At 40.0% G+C, this 21223-nt stretch overlaps 1 protein-coding gene across 4 annotated transcripts in view; it reads left to right on the plus strand.

Moving 5' to 3' along the window:
* Positions 1-2117: 2117 nt before the first annotated feature.
* The window catches only part of Washc4 (WASH complex subunit 4), a 50567-nt gene continuing 31461 nt past the window's right edge, over positions 2118-21223 (plus strand). For 3 of the 4 annotated variants that reach the window (XM_028776957.1, XM_028776958.1, XM_028776959.1), the window contains exons 1-13: positions 2118-2236; positions 5146-5285; positions 8178-8231; positions 8317-8382; positions 9015-9060; positions 9663-9730; positions 13722-13804; positions 14252-14294; positions 14695-14798; positions 15527-15647; positions 17307-17430; positions 17526-17653; positions 18891-19051. In XM_028776957.1, the coding sequence (XP_028632790.1) occupies positions 2176-2236; positions 5146-5285; positions 8178-8231; positions 8317-8382; positions 9015-9060; positions 9663-9730; positions 13722-13804; positions 14252-14294; positions 14695-14798; positions 15527-15647; positions 17307-17430; positions 17526-17653; positions 18891-19051 (1199 nt within the window). In that variant the 5' untranslated portion in view covers positions 2118-2175. Of the gene's footprint in view, positions 2237-5145; positions 5286-8177; positions 8232-8316; positions 8383-9014; positions 9061-9662; positions 9731-13721; positions 13805-14251; positions 14295-14682; positions 14799-15526; positions 15648-17306; positions 17431-17525; positions 17654-18890; positions 19052-21223 lie in introns of those variants that run through there. The other variant, XM_028776961.1, reaches the window with a different exon arrangement.

The following is a 21223-nucleotide window of genomic DNA, read 5'->3' on the forward strand; positions in this document are numbered from 1 at the left end:
ATTCAATGATGTTTATTAGATGCCTATGTAAAGTTCTTGTGTGGAGAGCTTTTGGGGCCACCTTCTAGGAATTTGGCAGGAATTTGACATTGGGCTAGGACAAGGAAATAGGCTCAAGATGATTACAGCTGAGGAATGTTTTCTTTGTATCTTTATGGACCCATTTCATCTTGTTAAGATCCTGAATACAGTAATCATGGAACCTTTGTTTATGCCTTGTTTGTTCCTTAACTACTTTGTTTATGCCTTGTTTGTTCTGTGACTACTTTGGTTATGCCTTAAGACTGACCGTATTCTTTGTATGTACTTAAAATAATATAAAGGGAGACTGTAAAAAAATAAACCAGCCTCAGCCCCAGCACTGGCTGGAGTCATATTACAATGTTCTCTAATTGCCTTTTCTTTCTTTAATCCTCCCTCCCTCCCTCCCTCCCTCTCTTGAGACCCTGTTGACTGACTGAGCTGGCTTGGTCATTCCTGTGGAAATGTCCAGTTGACATAGCATGAAATTATAGTTACATTTAAAGGCCATATCAAACTTTGGTGATAAAGAAATGTTTTCTCAGGCTCTTGGCTTTCCCCCAAATATATATCTGCTAAGTCTTTTCTTTTTACAAATCATCATGTTCTGAATTGTCTACTTTTCAACTTTTCCCCAGATGTTTGTTTCTGTTTGGATTTTGTTAGAAAAAAAAGCATTTTCTAAGTTCTTTACAATACCAGGCATGGTGGAACATGCCTGTAACCCCAGCACTTAGTAAGTGGAGGCAGAAAGATCAGGAGCTCAAGGCCAGCTTAAGCTAGATAGTGAGTTTAAGGTTAGTCTGGGCCACCACAGCCAAAAAAAAAAAAAAAACCCTTTTGTTATATATAGATTATGCAATGAGTACAAAATAAATGCTAGCTATTAATAAAGTATTAGTTCTTTTATTTAGAATTCTAAATGTAAGCATCTAAGTCATAAATTATTACAAAAGGAATTTTGAAATAATCTTAAAAAAAAACACAACCTGTTGTAATAATTAATTGCTAACTCGAAAGCCTGAGATGAAGTCACATCTCAGTCACACGCTCTTCAAGAGAACATTCTATATTGATATTTTGGTTTCTTATAATGCAAATAACTTTAAAACTCTGCTGGAAAAAGATTCAATTAATAGACACAAGAAAAATTTAAGAGCCACTTTGTATTTTTGAGCACCTTCACTTTTCCAAGTCTTATTTAATGATATTTGAATTCTTCCTGTGCATTTGTAAACACATGAGCATATATATGTACATGTATATCTGTATATATATGTATATGTACATATATATCTGTACATATATATGTACAGATATACATGTACATATACATATATATATTTACATCGATTGTAGATGTAACAGCAAGTATGCATTGTTTTAAATTTGCCTCCTATCCGTTTTTTTTGTTGTTGTTGTTACTATTATTATTTTGTTTTGTTTTGTTTTTTTATGCCATTTGAGACCTATTTCATTTTGTAGCTCTCTAAGAGTTCAGAGTATGGACGTCTTAAATTTTATATTATTATTTTTTGATGATATTTAGACTGCTTCGTAGCAGTATTTACTAAAAACCTGATTTTCGTGTAAACGTTAGGATAAATGTAGAACTCGGAGTAACACAGTTCCCACCCCACCTTCTTAAAAGCAAGGAAAGGAAGAACAGTGATATATGTAAAGCAAGCCCAGTAGTGAGATTGCTTGATGGTGTTCTTAAAGTCATTACTCTTTTACACACACAGGTCTTTTCCCAACAAATTATCAGCACAGGAAGTGCAGTGGGATCAAGGAATAGCGAGGGTAAAGACAGAAAGGGAGCTGGTGAGACAGGCTGAGGGAGTAACTCCATAGGGTATTTAAAAAGAGCCTGGAGAAACGGAATGTGCTCTGATAACAGCCACAAATGGCAGCGGGGCCGGAAAGATGCAGAATGCCAGCGGCAGCTGTCACTATGGCGGCCGCTCCGGGCGCAGGCGGACGACTCGCTTTCCCAGCGGCTCCCGCGGTCCGCAGGGCCGAAAGTCCACTGGCTCTGGCGCGCGGGGGCGGGGCCGAGACCGGAAGTCACGTGCAGTGACAGCGGCTGGGGTGAGGCCCGCGGCGCGGCGGCGGCTTCTTCTCTGAGCTGTGTCTGTGGGAAGTGTCGCGGTGATGGCCGTGGACACTCTGTCTCCCGATTGGGACTTCGACCGCGTGGACGACGGCTCTCAGAGTAAGCCCCGGCTTCGGGAGAGGCGGGCCGGGCGGCGCTGCGGACAGAGGACGGCGCGGTGTGGCGCCGCGCTGCGCAGCCGCCCTCTCGGGACGCTCCCGCGGGGTGAGACGGGGGTGCGCTGCGTGACCGTGGGGTCGCATCTGGCCCCGCAGTCGCACCCGGCGTCCCTCCGGGTAGTGGTGTCGGGCCAGCGGCGCCGCTCCGTGGGGCGCCCCGCGAGAGGCCAGCCTCCCCGGTTGCCCATCCCGTCCCAGGGTTTGCGCCAGATGCTCAGCCTTCAGTTCTAGAAGAGTCTGGGTTCCCGTTTCAGTTTCCTGTTATTCTTTGCTTCTCAAGCCAACTTTTGAAGTTTGGGTTCACGTTCTTAGAACCACAGAAGACAGCGAAAAACAGCGTTTCCTGGCCTTAAAAAAATCAATCAACACTGAAATATCTTATTCCATCTCGGCCCTTTATTGATTTTTTTATATAATTTTCAAAACCCTGTAATTGTCATTGCAACTGAAATGGTTTTTAAATCTATTTTATCTTTTTATTTTTAATCAGATCTACTTTATGAAGTCAAGTCCGATTTTATGTTTAAAATCACTTCCAACCCCAAAAGCCTCATAGTTTGTTGCAGCAAAATGTGCTGCAAGCCAAACAAATTATATTAGAGAGACTCTGGAGGTTGATTTCTTTGTTTTCTTTTTCTTTCTTTCTTCTTTGTGTGTGTGTGTGTGTGTGTGTGTGTGTGATAGAAGAGAAATTGGGGCGAGTTGTTTGAGAATTTTTAAAAGGCAAACCTTTCCCCAAAGTAGGAATGCCTTTAAAAATAAATTACAGCAGCATTATGAATTATTTTACAGAGACACTAGAACATGTACAGATTTCCATGTAATCGGGTTTTATTTGCCTCTATATCTAGTTGAGCTATGTTCAAGGTGCTGAGCACTTTTTAGGAAACATTTCTTAAGGTATGGGTCTTAGTCAGTGTAAAGAAAAATCTAGATGGAAGGATAATCGCCGCCCCCCCCCCGTGATTTTTTTGTATTTTTGGATCTAAAGTGAACTGCATCTAGTCAGGTGTTCACCCCACACCTCCTTTGTGCACTGAGGTTCCTCTTTAGTATCTGACCTCCATTCCAGTTGGAATGAAGGTGTACTGGGTTCCAGCTTTAAGTGGAAGGAATAATCAGAACAATTAGTGAGCATTTTTAGGATACTCAGGACTGGGGAAGGGAGTGGAAACAGGACACAGTATAAAAACCATGTATGTATGAAAATATCACGATGAAACTGATAACTTTGTATACTAACTTTAAAAAGAAATCAGAAAACAACACCAGGAAATGCAGTTTGTTGGGAGGGGAGTGTGGTATGCAGAGAGGGCCACTGGTTCTTAGTCTCCTTGTACTTTAACTTTGATGAGTTCACAGCTATTTGTTATCTTACTGGCAAGGTACTTAGTGTTTCTTTAGCGTGTTTTTCTAGTGCAGTCTTTAAGAACCCATTTGCTAGCCAGAGGATGCTTTGGTCATTTCCCACTTTACAAAGTGGTACATTACCATGGGGTTGTTAGCAGTAGGTAAGAGATCTCTCTGCCTGGTTTTCATTAATTTGGGGGCTGTGAATTGTAACTAGACTAACTGTTTTCCACAATTCCCTAAGTGAGTGCTGCTATAATGAGACAGGCGTCTTCGTGATCTGGATTGATGCCCAATTCACAGCCTCAGTGCAGAATAAAGGACAGATGTCTATATTTCATACAGTGTGAGTCAGAACATACTTTATTTCATAAGGGCTCCATACTTCAAATTTGAAGGAAAAACTTTTTTTTTAAAGATTTATTTATTTTTATGTATATGAATGTACCATTGCTGCCTTCAGATAGACCAGAAGAAGGTATCAGATCCCATTACAGATAGTTGTGAGCCACCATGTGGTTGCTGGGAATTGAACTCAGGACCTCTGGAAGAGCAGCCAGTGCTCTTAACTGTTGAGCCAACTCTCCAGCCCAAAAAGCAACTTTTTTAGAAGACAAAGACTGAGTAAAGTTACACACATTGGTAAAAGAAATGAATTGAAGTTGAATTTCTGGAATAAGTAACAATTCTCAAGTATAAAATGAAATATTTTTAATTTCAGTGAATAGGCATATGAAAAATTGAGCTTTTTCCAGTGGCTCTAAGCTTAAAGTTATCTACTAGTATATAAATTCTGTAAATCCCAGCTGTTTTTTTAAAAATACTGTTTTATTTTACATGTGTGCACAGTGTCTACAGAGGCCAAAGGGTGATGTTGAATCCCCTGGATTTAGAGTTAACTGCCACATGGGTGCTGGGAACTGAACGCCAGTGCTCTTAGTGGATAACCCCTCTCTCCAGCCCCCCTCAGCAGCCAGTATGTTTTATCAGGCTTTTATGTCTCGATTATAATAGCTAAATAATTGAACAAGTAAAGCATTTGGTAAGCTTGGCATTACTGAAATGATAATATAATGTAGAAGGTCAAAAACCTCCATGTGAAAGGATCTGGATGTATTCCCAACATTTTACTGTGTATATAATTAGCCAACCTTTTAAAGTCTGCTCTATAACAACACGGTTTGTACCTGCTCCCATAGTTGATTGTCTTTGCAATAGAGTTATGTGTGACTCAAAATGATAGTGTGGTATCTGGACCCAGAGTTATCTAAGACATGATTAGAAGCTCCAGACCCTAAGGTAAGGGGCTGCAGCCTTTCAAATACTTGTACATATTTGGAGAAAATTCAAAGCTGAATGACTTTTTAACTTTGGAACTTCGTTTCCAAGAAGTGAGGCATCCCATAGTAATAATTAACAGCATTTTTCTGCAGTTTTTGAGATTACTTGAAAGTAGTATTCTGCCATTCATTACTTGTAATGTTCTGTTTTAAAATGTAGAAATTCATGCTGAAGTCCAGCTTAAGAACTACGGGAAATTCCTTGAGGAGTACACATCTCAGTTGAGAAGAATTGAGGACGCCCTAGACGATCTGATTGGCGATGTTTGGGATTTCAATCTTGATCCTATAGCATTAAAGGTCTGAGTTTATTTCATTAAAAAATATGTATATATATATGTTTATTTATTTTAAGGCATACTACCTCCTGTGTTAAAAGTAGATAATATGTTTTATTTAAAATCTAAGAGTGAATAAAATTGGTAACTCCTCCCACCCCAATAAGCTACACAATTTTAAAAATTTGTTTTCTGAAAGAATGACAAAAACTCAAAATATAATAATACAAACTCCAGTCGTTTGAGCTATCCATTGGTTTGGTTTGGTTTGGTTTGGTTTTGGTTTTTCGAGACTGGGTTTCTGTGTAGCCCTGGCTGTCCTGGAACTCACTCTGTAGACCAGGTTGGCCTCGAACTCAGAAATCCGCCTGCCTCTGCCTCCCAAGTGCTGGGATTAAAGGCATGCGCTACCAGTGCCAGGCGCATTGTTTTTTTATCTTCTAGAAAATGCAAATAGCTAGATGGAGCACACAGCGTTTGTTTCTCTTTATTGTGGTTATTTTACACATAGTCAAATACATAGATTTTTAAGGATGTCTCGTTGAATTTTGCTGGATTACAGAGCTCATCTACCTCATATTCAAATGAAGATATACAGCATTTCTTTCATTCACCAGAAGTACCCTTGAGTGCCTTGCATGAACTTGGGGGTCCTAATGTGGGAATGTTTGTTTTTTGTTTTTCTTTTTTTTTTTTTTTTTTTTTTTCAAGATAGGGTTATTTTGTGTAGCCTTGGCTGACCTGGAACTCACTCTGTAGACTGGCCTCGAACTCAGAGATCTGCCTGCATCTGCCTCCCAAGCACTGGGACTTTTAAAGGTGTGTGCCGCCACTGCCTAGAGTGGGAATGCCTTTTTAATATGTGTGTGTCACCACTAAGTGATAGATAATATATACTGAGCACTCCTGTGCCGCCCACCACCCTAAATTGTACATTACCGTGTGTGTGTGTGACATGTAACTCATAGACATCACAGGCTTGACGGCCAGGGGCTCACTATATAGCCCCCTGACCTCAAATTCACAGCAGTCCTTCAGCTTCTTGAATACTAGAGTTACAGGTGTGTGTCATGATGCTTGGCTTTAGTTCACCCATGTGTATTGTACAGCTTGGTGGTTTTAAAAAAGTATATTCACGGAACTCATTGTCCATTGCCATCATCCATTTTTGAACGTTTTCTCTTAAAAAGGATGTCCTAAGATAAGTCACTCCCTTCTCACCCCGCCACAAGCATCCCCTAGTCACAGGCCACCAGTCAACTACTGTATGTCTCTGGGGACTGTCTCCGTTAGATATTTTGTCTGAGTGAGATTGTGTGATATGTCAGCATCCTGCCTGGTGTTTGACTTCACCATGTTTTCAGAGCACATCTGTGGTGTAGCCAGTGGTAATACATGCATAGTTTTAAATTGATGAAAGTGTTCCATTCTGTGGAACCCTCATGCCACATCATTATCCATTCACTGGTAGATAGACATTGAAGTTTTCCACTTTTGGCTGTTGGAAATTATACTACTTATGTGTCTTAAGTTTTTATGTAGACATGCTGTCATGTTGTGTGTGTGTGCGCACACACACACACACACACACATTCAGAAGTAGAATTATTGAGTCCTCTGGTAACTATGCATAACTTTCTGAGGATTTTATCTTACACATACTTTGGCATGATGTATGTGGAGAGAGTACAACCTATTGGAGTTGGTTCTTTTCTTCTGTATAGGTTCTGGGCATTGAACTCAGATCATCTGGCTTGGTGACAAGTGCCTTTTTTGATTGAACCATTTTGCTGGCCCCTTTCTGATCTTCCAGACTATTTCCTGATGGAGCTGCACTATCCTTAATAGTAATATATAGGAGTTTGAGTTTCTCTACATTATTGCCAACATTTAAGATCATAACCATCCTCGTGAATATGACATGATACCTCTTGATTTGTGAAAGGATGACATTGTCTCAGCTTTTCTCTTCTACCAATAGAAGCTTTCAAAGCTCTCTCTAGTTTATCCTCATATACAGCCCTTTTCCTCCCCACTTACTCTGGGACCTGTCTTTAAGTCCCTTTATTGAGCAGTTATTTTGTGTTCCTGTTCTCCAAGAGTCATAGACTCAGATAAGATCTCTATAGAAATTACAAAGTAAGTGAGAGAAGTTATTTTTAATTTTTGTATATACTTTATTGTTAATATGTAACTAAAAGAAAGGTCCATTTTTCTTGTAATAAAAATTAATTTTAGGTGATAATCAGGAAAGTTTTATGTGCAAGATAGAAATGAATCTGATTTAGATGATAAAAATGCCCACACTGTATTTTGCTTCTGAGCATTGTGTTCATTCTTTTCTTCAGTGTTCTGCTTTGTAATAACTCCAGTTTGACTCTTTTAGTTATTTATTTAGTTTGCTTGTTTGTTTGTTTGTTTGTTTGGTTTTTTGAGACAGGGTTTCTCTGTGTAGTCCTGGCTGTCCTGGACCTCACTCTGTAGACCAGGCTGGCCTCGAACTCAGAAATCTGCCTGCCTCTCCCTCCCAAGTGCTGGGATTAAAGGCGTGCGCCACCACCACCCGGCTATTACAGTAGTTTATTAAATGTATGTTTGCATAACAACTTCCAAAATGATTTTGCTCACTATCAGTGTGTTGTTAGTGTTTTCACACCTTTAGGCACCTTGTGCCCTAGAGCATGGCTAGAACTGTTGAGAGCATTGTGTTGTGCTGAAGTGTTTCTTTGTGACTCTGCTGTACTCTCCTTACTGTTTTGAGAGTATCTTAAACAGAACAGTTGAGATGATGGTGATGCTGAATAGAGAGTCTAACACAAGTTCAATGTCATTCATTTAATCCCGAGTATCTAGAATTTCAGTGGGTTTTTTTTCTTTTCAAGTTAAGAACTGTTCTTTCTCTTTGTTTCTGTAGCTTCTACCATATGAGCAGTCCTCCCTTTTGGAACTCATAAAGACTGAAAACAAGGTATGTGACCCTGAACCTAAAGTGTGTTAGAAAATGCACTCACTGGTTACAATGTACTCTTTTCTGTTTTCACTTACCAAACCAGGTCCTAAACAAAGTCATCACTGTTTATGCAGCCTTGTGTTGCGAGATCAAGAAATTAAAATATGAGGTAATTGTTTATATTCTTTAAGATCATTTAAAAGTAAGTGTAGGCTTAAATGTGTGTGTGTGTAGTGTGCAATAAATACTGACCACTGAATGATCCACTTAAAATGCTAGCAATCCTAGTAGTAAGGGCTCTGTACTGTGACCCCAGCACTCACTGAGTACTTAAGAGCATTGGTAATGCTGAGATGGCAAGGCAGGTGAGGAATAGGTGAAAAAGTTGGGGCTTCAGCAGGTGTCACTGATAGTCTGCACACCTCCAGAGTGGGCAGTGATACCTGCTGCATGGAACTTTTTATATGGGTTTGGAACCACTGAACTTCGGTGGACACTAGTAGACTTCATCATTTCTCCTCTCCCTTTTTATATTCTGTAACTGCTGACTGAACCAGTGGGAAGATGTGGGTAATGAGAGTGCTCAGATGACCAGGCAAAGGCTGAAGCAGGAGGCTGCGCTCTTCAGCGTCAGCACTTGTCTTTGTTACTTTAAAGATTAGCTGAATTTATTTGAAAGCTGTCGTTTTTGAATTTTGAAAAAATTTATCTGTAAATGATGTTGAGTCATGTGTTTAGAGAATTAAGAGCATAAGAATTTGAAAGCAACCTTTTAAATTATTTTAATTTCCTTTAAAACAGGCTGAAACTAAGTTTTACAATGGTCTTCTGTTTTATGGTGAAGGAGGTAAGTCAAAATTTTAGAATTGAATTTGTTGCTACCTTTTAAGAAACTGACGTGAACAGAAGCTAACAGACTATTCAAGAACTCACATGACTGTAGAGTGTATAGAGAACAGCCAACACATTTAAATAGTTTATTTATTTATGTGTGTGTGTGCATACGTGCTTGCTCGATCGCTCACTCACTCGTGTGCGTGTTCACAGAGCCACGCTATGGGTGCTGTGAACCTAATTCTGTTCCTTTGGAAGAGCAGGCAGCCAAGTGCTCTTAGCTGCTGAGCCATCTCCAGACGATAACATTCTTTGTTGTTCACTGGTTTGGTTAAACAAGTGAGGAGTGGAATGGTGAGTCAGCAGCACATTCTCTAGGATGATGGATAGTGTGTCAGTGAGGTCGGCCTGTGTGGACCAGGTCTTTGGGTCCTCTTGGCAGTGAGGCGTACCTGGTTGAAGGTGTGTATAGTTCATGACATGTCATTTTTTTCCTCAGTTTAAAAGTCCAGTGTTTTCAGTACTGTGCACAAGTGAAAGAATATTATTACCCTTTGTCTTTGTTGCTGAATTTAAATAAAAAGCCTGAAGTAAAATTGATTCTGCTTTTTAAAGCTACAGATTCCAGCATGGTGGAAGGTGACTGCCAAATTCAAATGGGGAGATTCGTTTCATTCTTACAGGTAACTCCTTTTTTTTGTTGATCTCTTTAAGGTAACTGATTTTTACCATCTCTCAAGCTATTTATTTACTTATTTGGGATGGTCTTACTAGGTAGCCTTGGCTGTCTTTGTAGACTAGGCTGGCCTCAAACTTGTGAGAGATTCACCTGCCTCACCCCCTTCACATCCTGGGATTAAAGGTGTGTACCACTATTCATGGCTGAGCCTTTTAAATTTTTTCATCAAAATTATACATAATTTAAAGGTTTTTGAACCTTTAATTACTGAGGACTTGAGCATTCTGAAAGTGAACTATTTACTTATAGTGTAGGAGATCATAACTCCTAAACAAATTATAAGGAATTTTAGGTGAATAAGGTATCAAGAGACCTGAACAATTCAAAGATTGTTTTAATATATTATATTTTTACATGTAATTTGTATAGTTTCATTTATGGACAATTTATAATTTTTTTTAACTTAAAGATGTTTTTTGGGAGGACTGGAGAAATGACTCAGTCATTAAGAACACTTGCTGCTCTTCCAGAGGACTGGGGTTTAATTTTCGGAACCCACCCATGTGGTGGCTCACAAGTGTCTATAACTCTGTTTCCAAGAGATTCATCCAGCACTCTTCTTTTGGTTTGGGCACCAGGCACTCTTTTGGTGTACAGGCATACATGCAAACAGGACCCGTATACATAAAGGAAAATAACAATTTTTAAAATTTGTTCTTGTGTGGTAGAGGTGGCTCATTGTTAAGAGCATGTACTGTTTTGCAGAGGACCCTAGTTCAGTTATTTGCACCCTTATTGGTGGCTCATAACTACATGGAACTTCATCCCTAGGGATCCAATGTCTGTGGTCTTCATGGGCACCTGCACACACGTGCATACATATACACAGACTCACACATACACACTTGCTTGAAAAAGAAACTAGACTTTTTAAAATTGATTTTGTTATTATAAACTATGCACGTGCGCGCAAACACACACACACACACACACACACACACACGCGCGATTGATCACACAGGAATTGGAAAGCTAATGAACAAAATAGGGAAGACTTGCAGAAGAAGCAGGTCACATTTCCTCATCTAGGGACAAAAGAGAAAAGTTATGTTTGTGAGATGGAATCTGGCAGCTTAGGGAGATAGTCTTCTTGTGACTGGTACTCATGCCTCTGAGGGTGCCGCCCTGGTTGGATGCAGCTACCTCTGAAAAGCAGTTTGAGGTTAGGTTTAGAGTGCTGAAAGAAGCGGTCCAGCTCTCTGATGGGAGCTGCTGCTGTGGGGCTGACCTAGTAGATTATCTGATGGAAACAGCACGAGACTGGGAAGGACAGCCTGCTTTTCCTGTCACGTTGTTGGAACCTGATGGGAAGTCTGCTGCATAGAAAGGCTGCTGCAGAAATGTGGTTTAAAGAGTCAGTGAATGTGAGGTTTTCCTTTTAGTTTTATTAAATTTTATTTTTATTGTATTTCTGTTGTAAGGAGATTGTATTTGGTATGTATAATAAATTGAGCTCTCAGCCATTGTGCTGTAATCAGAGGATTACAGTAGCCCCTAGGTAGAGGCTACTGATTCAAGCTCCCAGAGTCTAGCAAACACGACCTTTCCTGTCTGTTCCTTGGTGTAGGGGTGGAGTCTACTTCCTCTGGCTTGCCTCTGTTTTGTTTGTTTAGCCTTCCAGCTTCTCTGTACCAAACTACCTATGTGAAATACCCGCTTTTAAGGAAAATTGAATGGTATTGATAACATATTTACATATATAACTCATGATGGAATACAGTTTGATACTAAGAAGATCACTACAATAAAACAAGTTAATATGCCCAGCATGTCACAGAAATGCTTATTTTACTTGTGTTGGCAAAAGCTTTGATGATGATGAAGCTGTGATACTATGTATATAATACATAATTATGTACAAATGACTATTATATACATAGATTAAGAATCACTAGTGTGAAATGCTACAAGACTTAAAATCGTTTGAACACTAATAAACCATCACTAATGGAAAATTCTGTACCCCAAGGAGATAATTACCTCTAGACTATATGTATAAATGAGTTTTGTGTTTAGATTTCTTTGTATTCTCTGGCTAAGGTGTCTTATCACCTATGTGCAGATACTCTGGAATGGAGAAAACACTGCAGTACTTGTGGTCTGGAGGATTTAGACCACAAGTTTGCCTTGTACAGGATAGCAGTTCCATGCCGTCTTCTCTGTCTGACAGTAACATGGCTACTGGCATCTGTGTTTCAGCTCACTTTCTCAATGTATCTTTGCCCATTCTTTCAGGCTTTCAGTGGTGTTGTTTCCTTGCATTCCTTTAAGACCTCAAGTAGCCATATTCTGTATAACAGTGTTGGTGCCATGTATGTGTGTGAGATTGCCTTATATGTTGGTTGTCCAAGAATACAGTGTCTTTAAAACAGCACTGTGAGCTAATGATGCTCTTCAGGTATCGACAGGAAAGGAGCAAATGGGTATATCTGGATTCTGGTGGGTTTTTTTTTTTTTTTAACCATCTGACAATCTTTTAATTGATTTTTTTTCTGTTTCTGTCTCATGGAATCTTTTTGTATCTGTTCTGATTTCTGCTTTTTTGTCATGCTTTCTATTTTTTATTTTCCTATTATCATTTAACCTTCAGAAATTAATAACAAATGTAAAACTAGCTGTTTGAAATTGCAGTCTGTTATGTAGCACATTCAAGATTCCTGTATCGCAGCACTCCCAGCTGAATTAGGTCGAGTTAGGATCATGAGTTCAAGACTAGTCTGGCCTATGTAGCAAAAACCTGTATGAAAAGATTCTTTAAAGTTCAAAGACTTTAAATTGTGGTTAGGTCTCACTAATAGCTGTGTAAAAAGTTCACTGTCCAGACGTCATCTGATGTATTCCATGAAGTAAGTAAGTGTGTGTGTGTGTGTGTGTGTGTGTGTGTGTGTGTGTGTGAGAGAGAGAGGGGGGGGGAGAGAGGGGGAGAGAGAGAGAGAGGGAGGGAAACTGCTCTTGTTGGTGGGGGAGACCAACACATAAAAAGCAATGAAAATTATTGTTTAGGGCTTACAGTTTAGAATAGATGCAAGAGTAATAAAGTTTTCAGTATTTTAGATGGGAATTGGTTCTATAAGGTTAAAAGTTGAGAGCTTTAAAACCATTGTCAGAAAGTCTAGGTATGGTAGATCTGATTTAATAATTATCGATAACCATTCTTGGGGTAGGTGATTTGCATTCGGTGTGTGCCAAGCTATATATATATATATTTTGTTTTTTAAAGAATTATTTATTTTCTGTATATGAGTAGTACACTGTAGCTATCCCTCAGACACACCAGAAGAGGGCATCAGGTCCCATTACAGATGGTTGTGCGCCACCATGTGGGTGCTGGGAATTGAACTCAGGACCTCTGGAAGAGCAGCCAGTGCTCTTAACCCCTGAATCATCTCTCCAGCTCAATATATATGTAATTAAAGATAACAAATGAGCAGGGTGGTGGTGGCTAAGTATGAGGGAGGCAGAGGCACATTGGATCTCTGAGTTTGAGGCTAGCCTGGACTACAGAGCAAATTCCAGGACAGCCATGGCTAAACAGAGAAACCCTGTTTTGAAAAAACACAACAAAAGATGACAAGGGAAGTGATTTAGAGTGACTTGTGGAGATTGTCTTTGTTACCCTTGTTGGTTGGCAGCCATTTTCACTCTTTTGATCTTCATTCACTTACAGGGAAGAGATGGTTGGCCCTGATGTTTAGGAGCTGTATGAGTGACTGAAACAGTAGACTCAGTAATAAAATCGTGAAATTGTGAAATGAAGGGGTAGCAGAGAGAGGAATGACCTGGCCTGCAGGAGGAGAGAGAAGTGTTGATTGCTTGAGGGATTCTGAGCTCTGGCTACTGGGTAACTAGAGCTTTGGTTGTGTAACAGCATCCAGTCCAAATAGCCTGACATTGAAAAAGCAGCCTGGTAATGTGTGCTCGCCCTGTCATTTCAGGAACTGTCCTGCTTTGTGACGCGATGCTACGAAGTGGTGATGAATGTAATCCATCAGCTGGCCGCCCTGTATATCAGCAACAAGTAATGCACTGGAGAAGTAGTCTGATTTTTATAAGATAGCAGCAAGGACTTTTTGGAACAATAGTTAACAGAAGTAACTTCTTATCTATTTACTCAGTATACATGCTTAGGGTGTTCAGACACTATGGAGGTGGGTTCCTTTTTTAATGTGTGTATTTATAGATAAGTGAGATTATGAACCTGATTTTGTCTGAATTCTTTTCCTTCTGCTTTTATGCCAAGGCACATTCTCTAGGTTTAAAAAAAGTAAGGTTACTCATTGGCCCATTGTCAGATCTTTAACCCATGAGAGGAGCACAGCAAGGGCTCTGTTCTGGCTGTGCTGCAAGTTTAAGACAAATACATGCTACAATTCTAAGAGCTTATGCTCCTGTATTTATTTCTTGAGTTTAGAATGAACTGTGACCAAAAATGATTTTTTTAAACTTGGATATTATTTTATTATAGGATAGGACCTAAAATTATAGAGACAACTGGAGTTCATTTTCAGGTAAAAGTTCATTTTTCTATCTTACGTAGGGATTTGACCGATTAGGACATATACTAATGCTAGCATGCCACCCCTGTCTCTGTGTCCCCGTTGCTGTGTAGTTGATGAGCCCTCACTTGCTATGATCTGTCACTTGTACTTTTTCCCCAGTATGCTCCACTGCAGATTTTTCTGTTGTCAATAAACAAATCTTTAGCATCACAATTAAGGAAGAAATATTAGGCAAAATATCCTCGTTTTAGGCTGGTGGTACCATTTGAGGGTCAGACCTGTATCGTTATAAACCAATTGATGCCTCCTTTCACTAATTCAATAATTAACCCAATGTGTTTTACTTTAAAAGTTCACATGAGACTTCTAACTAGTGACTAAATGATAATCATTAAAGGTTTTTTGACAGACTATGTATGAGCACTTGGGAGAACTGCTAACAGTTTTACTTACCCTGGATGAGATTATTGATAATCATGTCACGCTGAAAGACCACTGGACTATGTATAAAAGGTATACCGACCAAAATGTTTTTTAATAGTTTTACTGTGTACAACTGATGTGCTAATTTTGGTAAAAATTAAAATACTAATTATTCTGATTCTTTAAAAGACCTAGAATGTATATTGAAAAGGAATTCATGCCCAATGTTTATTTTTATTTGTGTGTATGTGTGTTTGTGTCTGTCTGTCTTCATGTGTGTCTGCACATGGGTATGGGTACTTAGAGAGGCCAGAAGAGGAGGTTGGATTCCCTGGAACCAGAGACATAAGCTTTTGTGAGCCACCTGATGTGGGTGCTGGGAACCAGACTCAGGTTTCCTCTGTAAGCACTGAAGTATTTCTCTGACCCTGTTATGTCCAGTGTTTTCATGAACACAGTCAGCCCCATTTATAGACAGGTTTTTGTTCTTAAAGTGTTGCAGAATGGTTATGATTTGTTCTTTTCACTGCATTCTGTTCAAGTGAAAGTTTGTGCCTCACATTTTATTAAACACCCTGGAACAGTTACTTAAATTTTTATTCAGTTTACAAATAGTCTCTAATGTTTATTATACAGAACAACAGGCAATTGAATTTAAGGGAGTAAAAAGAAGGATAAACATTTTATTAGGATTGCTTCATTTACATTTTCCATATGAAGAGTCAAGTAAGAATAATACAATTTTTTTTCTTGGAATATTTTTACCTTTTAAGAATTTGTTACGTAGATTTAAGATCTTTCTTTAAATCTTCTACCAGGTTGCTGAAATCTGTCCATCACAACCCTTTGAAATTTGGGATTCAGGAGGAAAAATTAAAGCCCTTTGAGAAGTTCTTGCTGAAACTGGAAGGGCAGTTACTTGATGGAATGATATTCCAGGTAGGTGGAGCTGTATCAGGGTAGTGTCTGTGCTCTTAGAGGTCAGCGCAGCTCAACTGCAATAGGATATTTTGGTAAAATACTTCTGAATTTCTTTTCTTTAGAAAGTGTTTTGGCTTTTAAAAAATCATCACTACTAGTATATTAAAGCATAACTCAATATCTAAAATAAAATTAAAAGTTACTTAAAATGAGGGCTTTAAAATTAAACTGTGCAAAAATATAAAATTGACATGGTGATGTATACCCTCATAATTCCATCACACAGGAGGCTGTGCAAGACTAAGGCCAGCCTCTGGCACAACGTGAATTCTAGGTCACCTTGGGATACAGAATGAGACCCCATCTCAAAAGAAAATAAAGACAAAAATCTAAGGGTTTTAAAGTCTAAGTAGTAATCATTTGCATTAAATATTGTTTGTTACTAGCTTCTAGATTTAGGTTTTTAAGATTATCTTTAAAAAGTCTGAAGGGCTGGGGATGCCCCAGTGGTAGAACACTCACTTCTTAGCATGCTCAGGGTCCTAAGTCTGAAAAGGAACAAATCTGAACCCAAAGCAAACAATAGAGAGGCTCAGTTGGTTCTTCCTGCACCAGTGGATGTGACTTGGACCTAAGTGACAGTGGACTGAAACCAGCTAAAAATGTGCCCTCTCCTCGTTCTACAGATAGACCTCACAGTGATGCCAGGAAATCCATTCCATTCTACCCTGTCTGCTTCACATTATGTTTGGCTTTATAGTACCACAGTTTTAACAGATTGGCCCCAGCTCTTTGTTTTTAAAATCAGTTTATCTCTTAGATGTAAAAGTAAGTTATCTCTTAGATACAAAATGTAGTTATTTTAGCTCTTTTTTTCCTGGGACATTTGTTACATATAGTATGTGAAGATCTGGGCACTGCAACTGTGCCCATTATCTCCTGACACTTGGAAAGGCTAACAGGATTATAAATATGAGGACAGGTTGGGCTACAGAGTGAGACCCAGCACACGCACACGCTCGCGAGCATGCACACACACATACACACACACACACACACCACGAATGCACCCCTCCTAAAGGGCTGCCCTCTTTAAAGAAGATGTTGCATGTGGAGAGCCGACTCAGCAGTGAGGAGTCCTGGCTTGATAAGGACCTGGGTTTGATCCATCCTAGCTACTTCGTGGTTCACAACCAGCAGCAACTCGTTTCAAGGTATCTGGCACCCTCTTCTGGCCTTTGTAGGCAGTGCATGCCTGTGGTGCAGAGACATACATGTAGGCAAAACACTCAAACATGTAAAAGTTTAAAAATGATTTTAGCTGGGAGTGGTGGAACACAATGTTAATCCCAGCATTTGCAAGGCAGAGGCAGGCAGAGCTCTGAGTTTGAGGTCATCCTGGGCTACATAGTGAACTACATAGACCCTTTCTCAAAAACAAAAACCTGCTTTCCAGCGTGTCAGCAGTGACTTCTGAGTTCCACTGTGTCTCTTCATTTGGGGTTTGAGTGCCTTATAACTGGCGCTCATATAAGAACATGCACATGTTCTGTCAAAGGACATGAGAGCCAGATTTGGTAATTAAATTTTTTGAGTACAGAAGTGTTTCATCTTACCAAGGTGTTTGATAGCTTGTTACTGAGAGTCTGCGTTTCTGTTCAAATGTTTCCTGTGTAGGCCTGTATCGAACAGCAGTTTGATTCTCTCAATGGAGGAATATCTGTGTCGAAAAATAGCACTTTTGCAGAAGAGTTTGCACATAGCATTCGCTCAATCTTTGCAAACGTGGAAGCCAAGCTTGGTAATACAAACTTCTTGTTTGACTTATTTATCAAGTTTACATTCCTGAAGGATTCAACTATTATCTGTTCTATTTTTATGTCGTTCCTTTATCAGGTGAGCCTTCTGAAATTGACCAGAGAGACAAGTATGTTGGAATTTGTGGGCTCTTTGTACTGCATTTTCAGATTTTTCGAACTGTTGATAAAAAGTTTTATAAGTCTTTATTGGACATTTGTAAGAAGGTAAGAATTTGAAACTTCTTATTTTCAGTTTGCAATATAAATTTTAATAAAGCTAAGATATTTAAAAGTGCTAACATAAAAAGTTTATTAAAAAAGAATAAATTGCTTTCTATGAAATGTAACTGTAAAAAAGAAAATACAGCTGGAGAGGTGGCTCATGGATTAGTGCTTGCCATCCGTTGTGAGGACTGGAAACCAGTTTCCCAGAACTCACGTAATGTCATGAGAGCATGACAGCCTGCCTTTAATTCCAGCAGTGCTGGGTAAGGCTGACTTCTGATACTAGCTAGCATGTGTTAGAGAACAATGGAAGACACCTAGTGTCAACCATGGGCTTCAGTGTCCACATGTGTACACGTTCGTGTACCCACACACATGAAAAGACATACATGCACACAACACACATACACTTGCAAAAGAAAAAGCAGTGATAGTGTTGTTTTAAAGTATAAACATTCTTGAAATGAGCAAACATGCTAAATGAAAATAATTGCATTTCCTATCAAGATATATATATATTTGGTGGGTGTTCTGTGTGTGTATGTGTTTGTGTGTGTGTGTGCACACACACACATTAACTTTGTTTTAGTTCTGAGACAGGGTCTTGCTGTGTAGTACAGGCTAGCCTCAGTCTCAGCCATCCTTCTGCCTCAGCTTCCTGCGGTCTGGCATTGCAGGAGTGCGCCCATGCTGTGTCAGCACTGTTACCATAGCCTTGCCTCCTCCTTCCTTTGACTTGTCTCCTTTGGCCTCATTCTTACTATTAAAGGAGAAAAAAAATTAAGTTGTTATTTTCATCTTTGCTATTTCCATGATAGGACACCCAGATTCAGAATTGAAACGTAGTTTGTGTCTGGTACTATCAAATAATAACAGACCAGGAGGCAATAGCCATCTTTAAGGGTTTTTTTTTTCTAGTATTTTATTAATATGCCCTGGCAGTAAAGTTATAAAGAGTTGAATTTCATTTTGCTTATTATATATTATTATTATTGTGAAATCTGTTGTGTATATGTCTTTTTATCTGTTAATATTTAGGCAGGATAAAGTTGCAGTGCTCACCACCCACTGGGCAGACTTTTGTTCTTTCTGCAGTATACAGGAGGGGGAGACACACCTTGTAATACACTGAGGTTTTGGTAGTCGTGTTTTCTGCACTGCCTTCCCTGTGTGTTGTAGCACTGTTCAGCACAGCACCATTGGGCCTGTGTTCCATGCTGTTCCCTCTTCCCTCCAGGTGCCAGCCATCACTTTAACTGCTAATATTATTTGGTTTCCTGATAATTTTCTGATTCATAAAATGCCAGCAGCTGCCAAACTTCTAGACAGAAAAAGTCTTCAAGCCATTAAAATACACAGGGACACCTTCCTACAGCAGAAAGCTCAGTCACTTACCAAGTAAGTTTTATAAAACAACTGTAAAGAAAATGTTCAGATATTTGATACGGAAACTACTTAAGTCACAAGATATATGTACTAATAGATAATGTTTACAGTTTCTGTATTGATTGTTTGTCTTTTACATTTACTTATGAATTTATTTAATGTATCTGGGTGTGCATGTGCTAACAGAAGCTGGTTCTCCCCTTCTACCATGTGGTACTTGGATCCAGATTCTGGTTCTTAGGCTTGCACAGCAAATTCTGTTTCTCAGCGTCTCTCCAGTCCCCAGATTGATTTTTCAAGAACTTTGCTTTTTTCTTAAAACCCACCCAAACAAACAAGAAAAAAGCTATTTTATGTGTGTATATGTGTGTAGTGTGTGTGTCATGTGATTGTGTGTGTCTGCCTGTTGTGTGTATGTGTTGCTAGAGCTAGAACCCAGAAGGTGTCACCTTTTAAGAGGGCCACAAACTGTAGTGTGTCTTGAGGTGATGATGGTTGATGGCATTAGAGTACTGGGAAGCATGCCTTCTCTGCTGAAGCCATTAGCAGAATCTGAGGAAAGTACACTGCTATCTCTGTGTATGAGGCATTGAGGTTCAGGAGGGAGCAGATTTGGCCTCTCTGGCTCTACCTAGAAGGTAACACTAGACTTTGAAGGGACTATGACAGGTAACAGTATGGACCTTTGGAAATGCAGCAGGCTTTGGAAAAAAGACTAAGATTGCATCATGGCCCTGCCCCATCTTCACAGGGAAGAAATGACCATAACTAAGTTCACTGTTATGTCCCAGGAATCTCCAGATACTTCACTGGTCTCATCTGTAAGACACAATAAGTAGGAACACCCTGTGAAGCAGACACTCTTGCTCCTGGTGTTGCCATTTTCTGATTAAACAGGAAGACAGAAATTAAACCTGAAGTTTTAACAGCAGGTGGCCAGCCAGGCACTCCACTCTCAAGTCTAAAGTGTCATGTACTTCTTTCAGCTGTTTGCCCTGACTTCAGATGAGGAGAGGGAGGCTTTGAGAAGTGAGCTTGGTGAGCCCACACTCCAGTGTCTGCCATGTGGCTGGGGACAGAGTGCATGGCTGTGTGCCCAGGAGGTTGTTGGAAGTTTCAGTAGGTGAAGATTGAATGTCCTCTTTTCCAAGACCCCTTATCTGACAGAATTTTACCCCAAAGCTTTTTTATTTACTTAGTTACTTGTTTGTTTGTTTGTTTGTTTTTAAGAGACAGAGACTCTGCATAGTCCTGGCTATCCTGAAATTCACTGTGTACACCAGGCTGGCCTTGAACTCAGAGAGTTGAACTCAGATCCACCATCTCTGGCTCCCTAGTGCTGGGATTAAAGGAGGGTGCCACTACACCAGCTACCTCTAGGTTTTTTGGGTTTAAATACATTCCTATAAAGTCAGTAGAGAGCTCCATGATCTGAAAGGATGGTGGGTTTTTTTTTCTTCCAGTTTCTTTACAGTTGTGCCTAAGAAATCTATTATTTACTTTGCTGTTGTAAAACGTCAGGTGGGTGATTCTACTGCTTGAGAGAAAGCTGCAAGGGACAGCTGTCTGCAGGCAGTTCTGTCACTCGAAGTTGAGAGGGAGCTAGGGGCTGTCCTCTGCTTCCTGCTGTCAGTGCCCCTGACCTCTGGGGCTGCGTTGGTGCCCAGCTGCATTTTACTATCAGTGGATCCAATGGTTTGATACCGGGCAAGCTGCCTGTAGGAGTGGGAGGAGTCTGAGCTTTTCCAGGGACCATCCAGCTCCTAGGAAGATACCGATACTACTTTTACACTACGTTTTACCAGGGCAGGGGATTATTTTTCCCTTAGTATTTCCCACATTTACACTTTAAAATGGAGCGAATATATTGATAATTGAATTCCTCCCGTTTTCCCCCACCCCCAGCCCCTATCCAATAACAAAATAAGTTGGAACGTCCTTGAAACACAGTGATGATCTGCCATCTGGCTATAAGAGTTGCAGCAGGACTAACAGAAAGCTCTGCTTTGTCCACGCTTTTTATTATGTATGACTGTGGTCAGAGCTGGGGCTTCCTCCCTCCATCTCCTGAGTGCTGGGGAGTGCAGGTCACTTGCCTGCCGTACCATGCACCATGCACTGTGCAGCGAGCAAGTCCTCTCCTCTCCTCTCCTCTCCTCTCCTCTCCTCTCCCCTCCCCTCCCC

Source organism: Grammomys surdaster, unplaced genomic scaffold (genome assembly GCF_004785775.1).
Source record: "Grammomys surdaster isolate TR1022 unplaced genomic scaffold, NIH_TR_1.0 275, whole genome shotgun sequence".
Lineage (NCBI taxonomy): Eukaryota > Metazoa > Chordata > Mammalia > Rodentia > Muridae > Grammomys > Grammomys surdaster.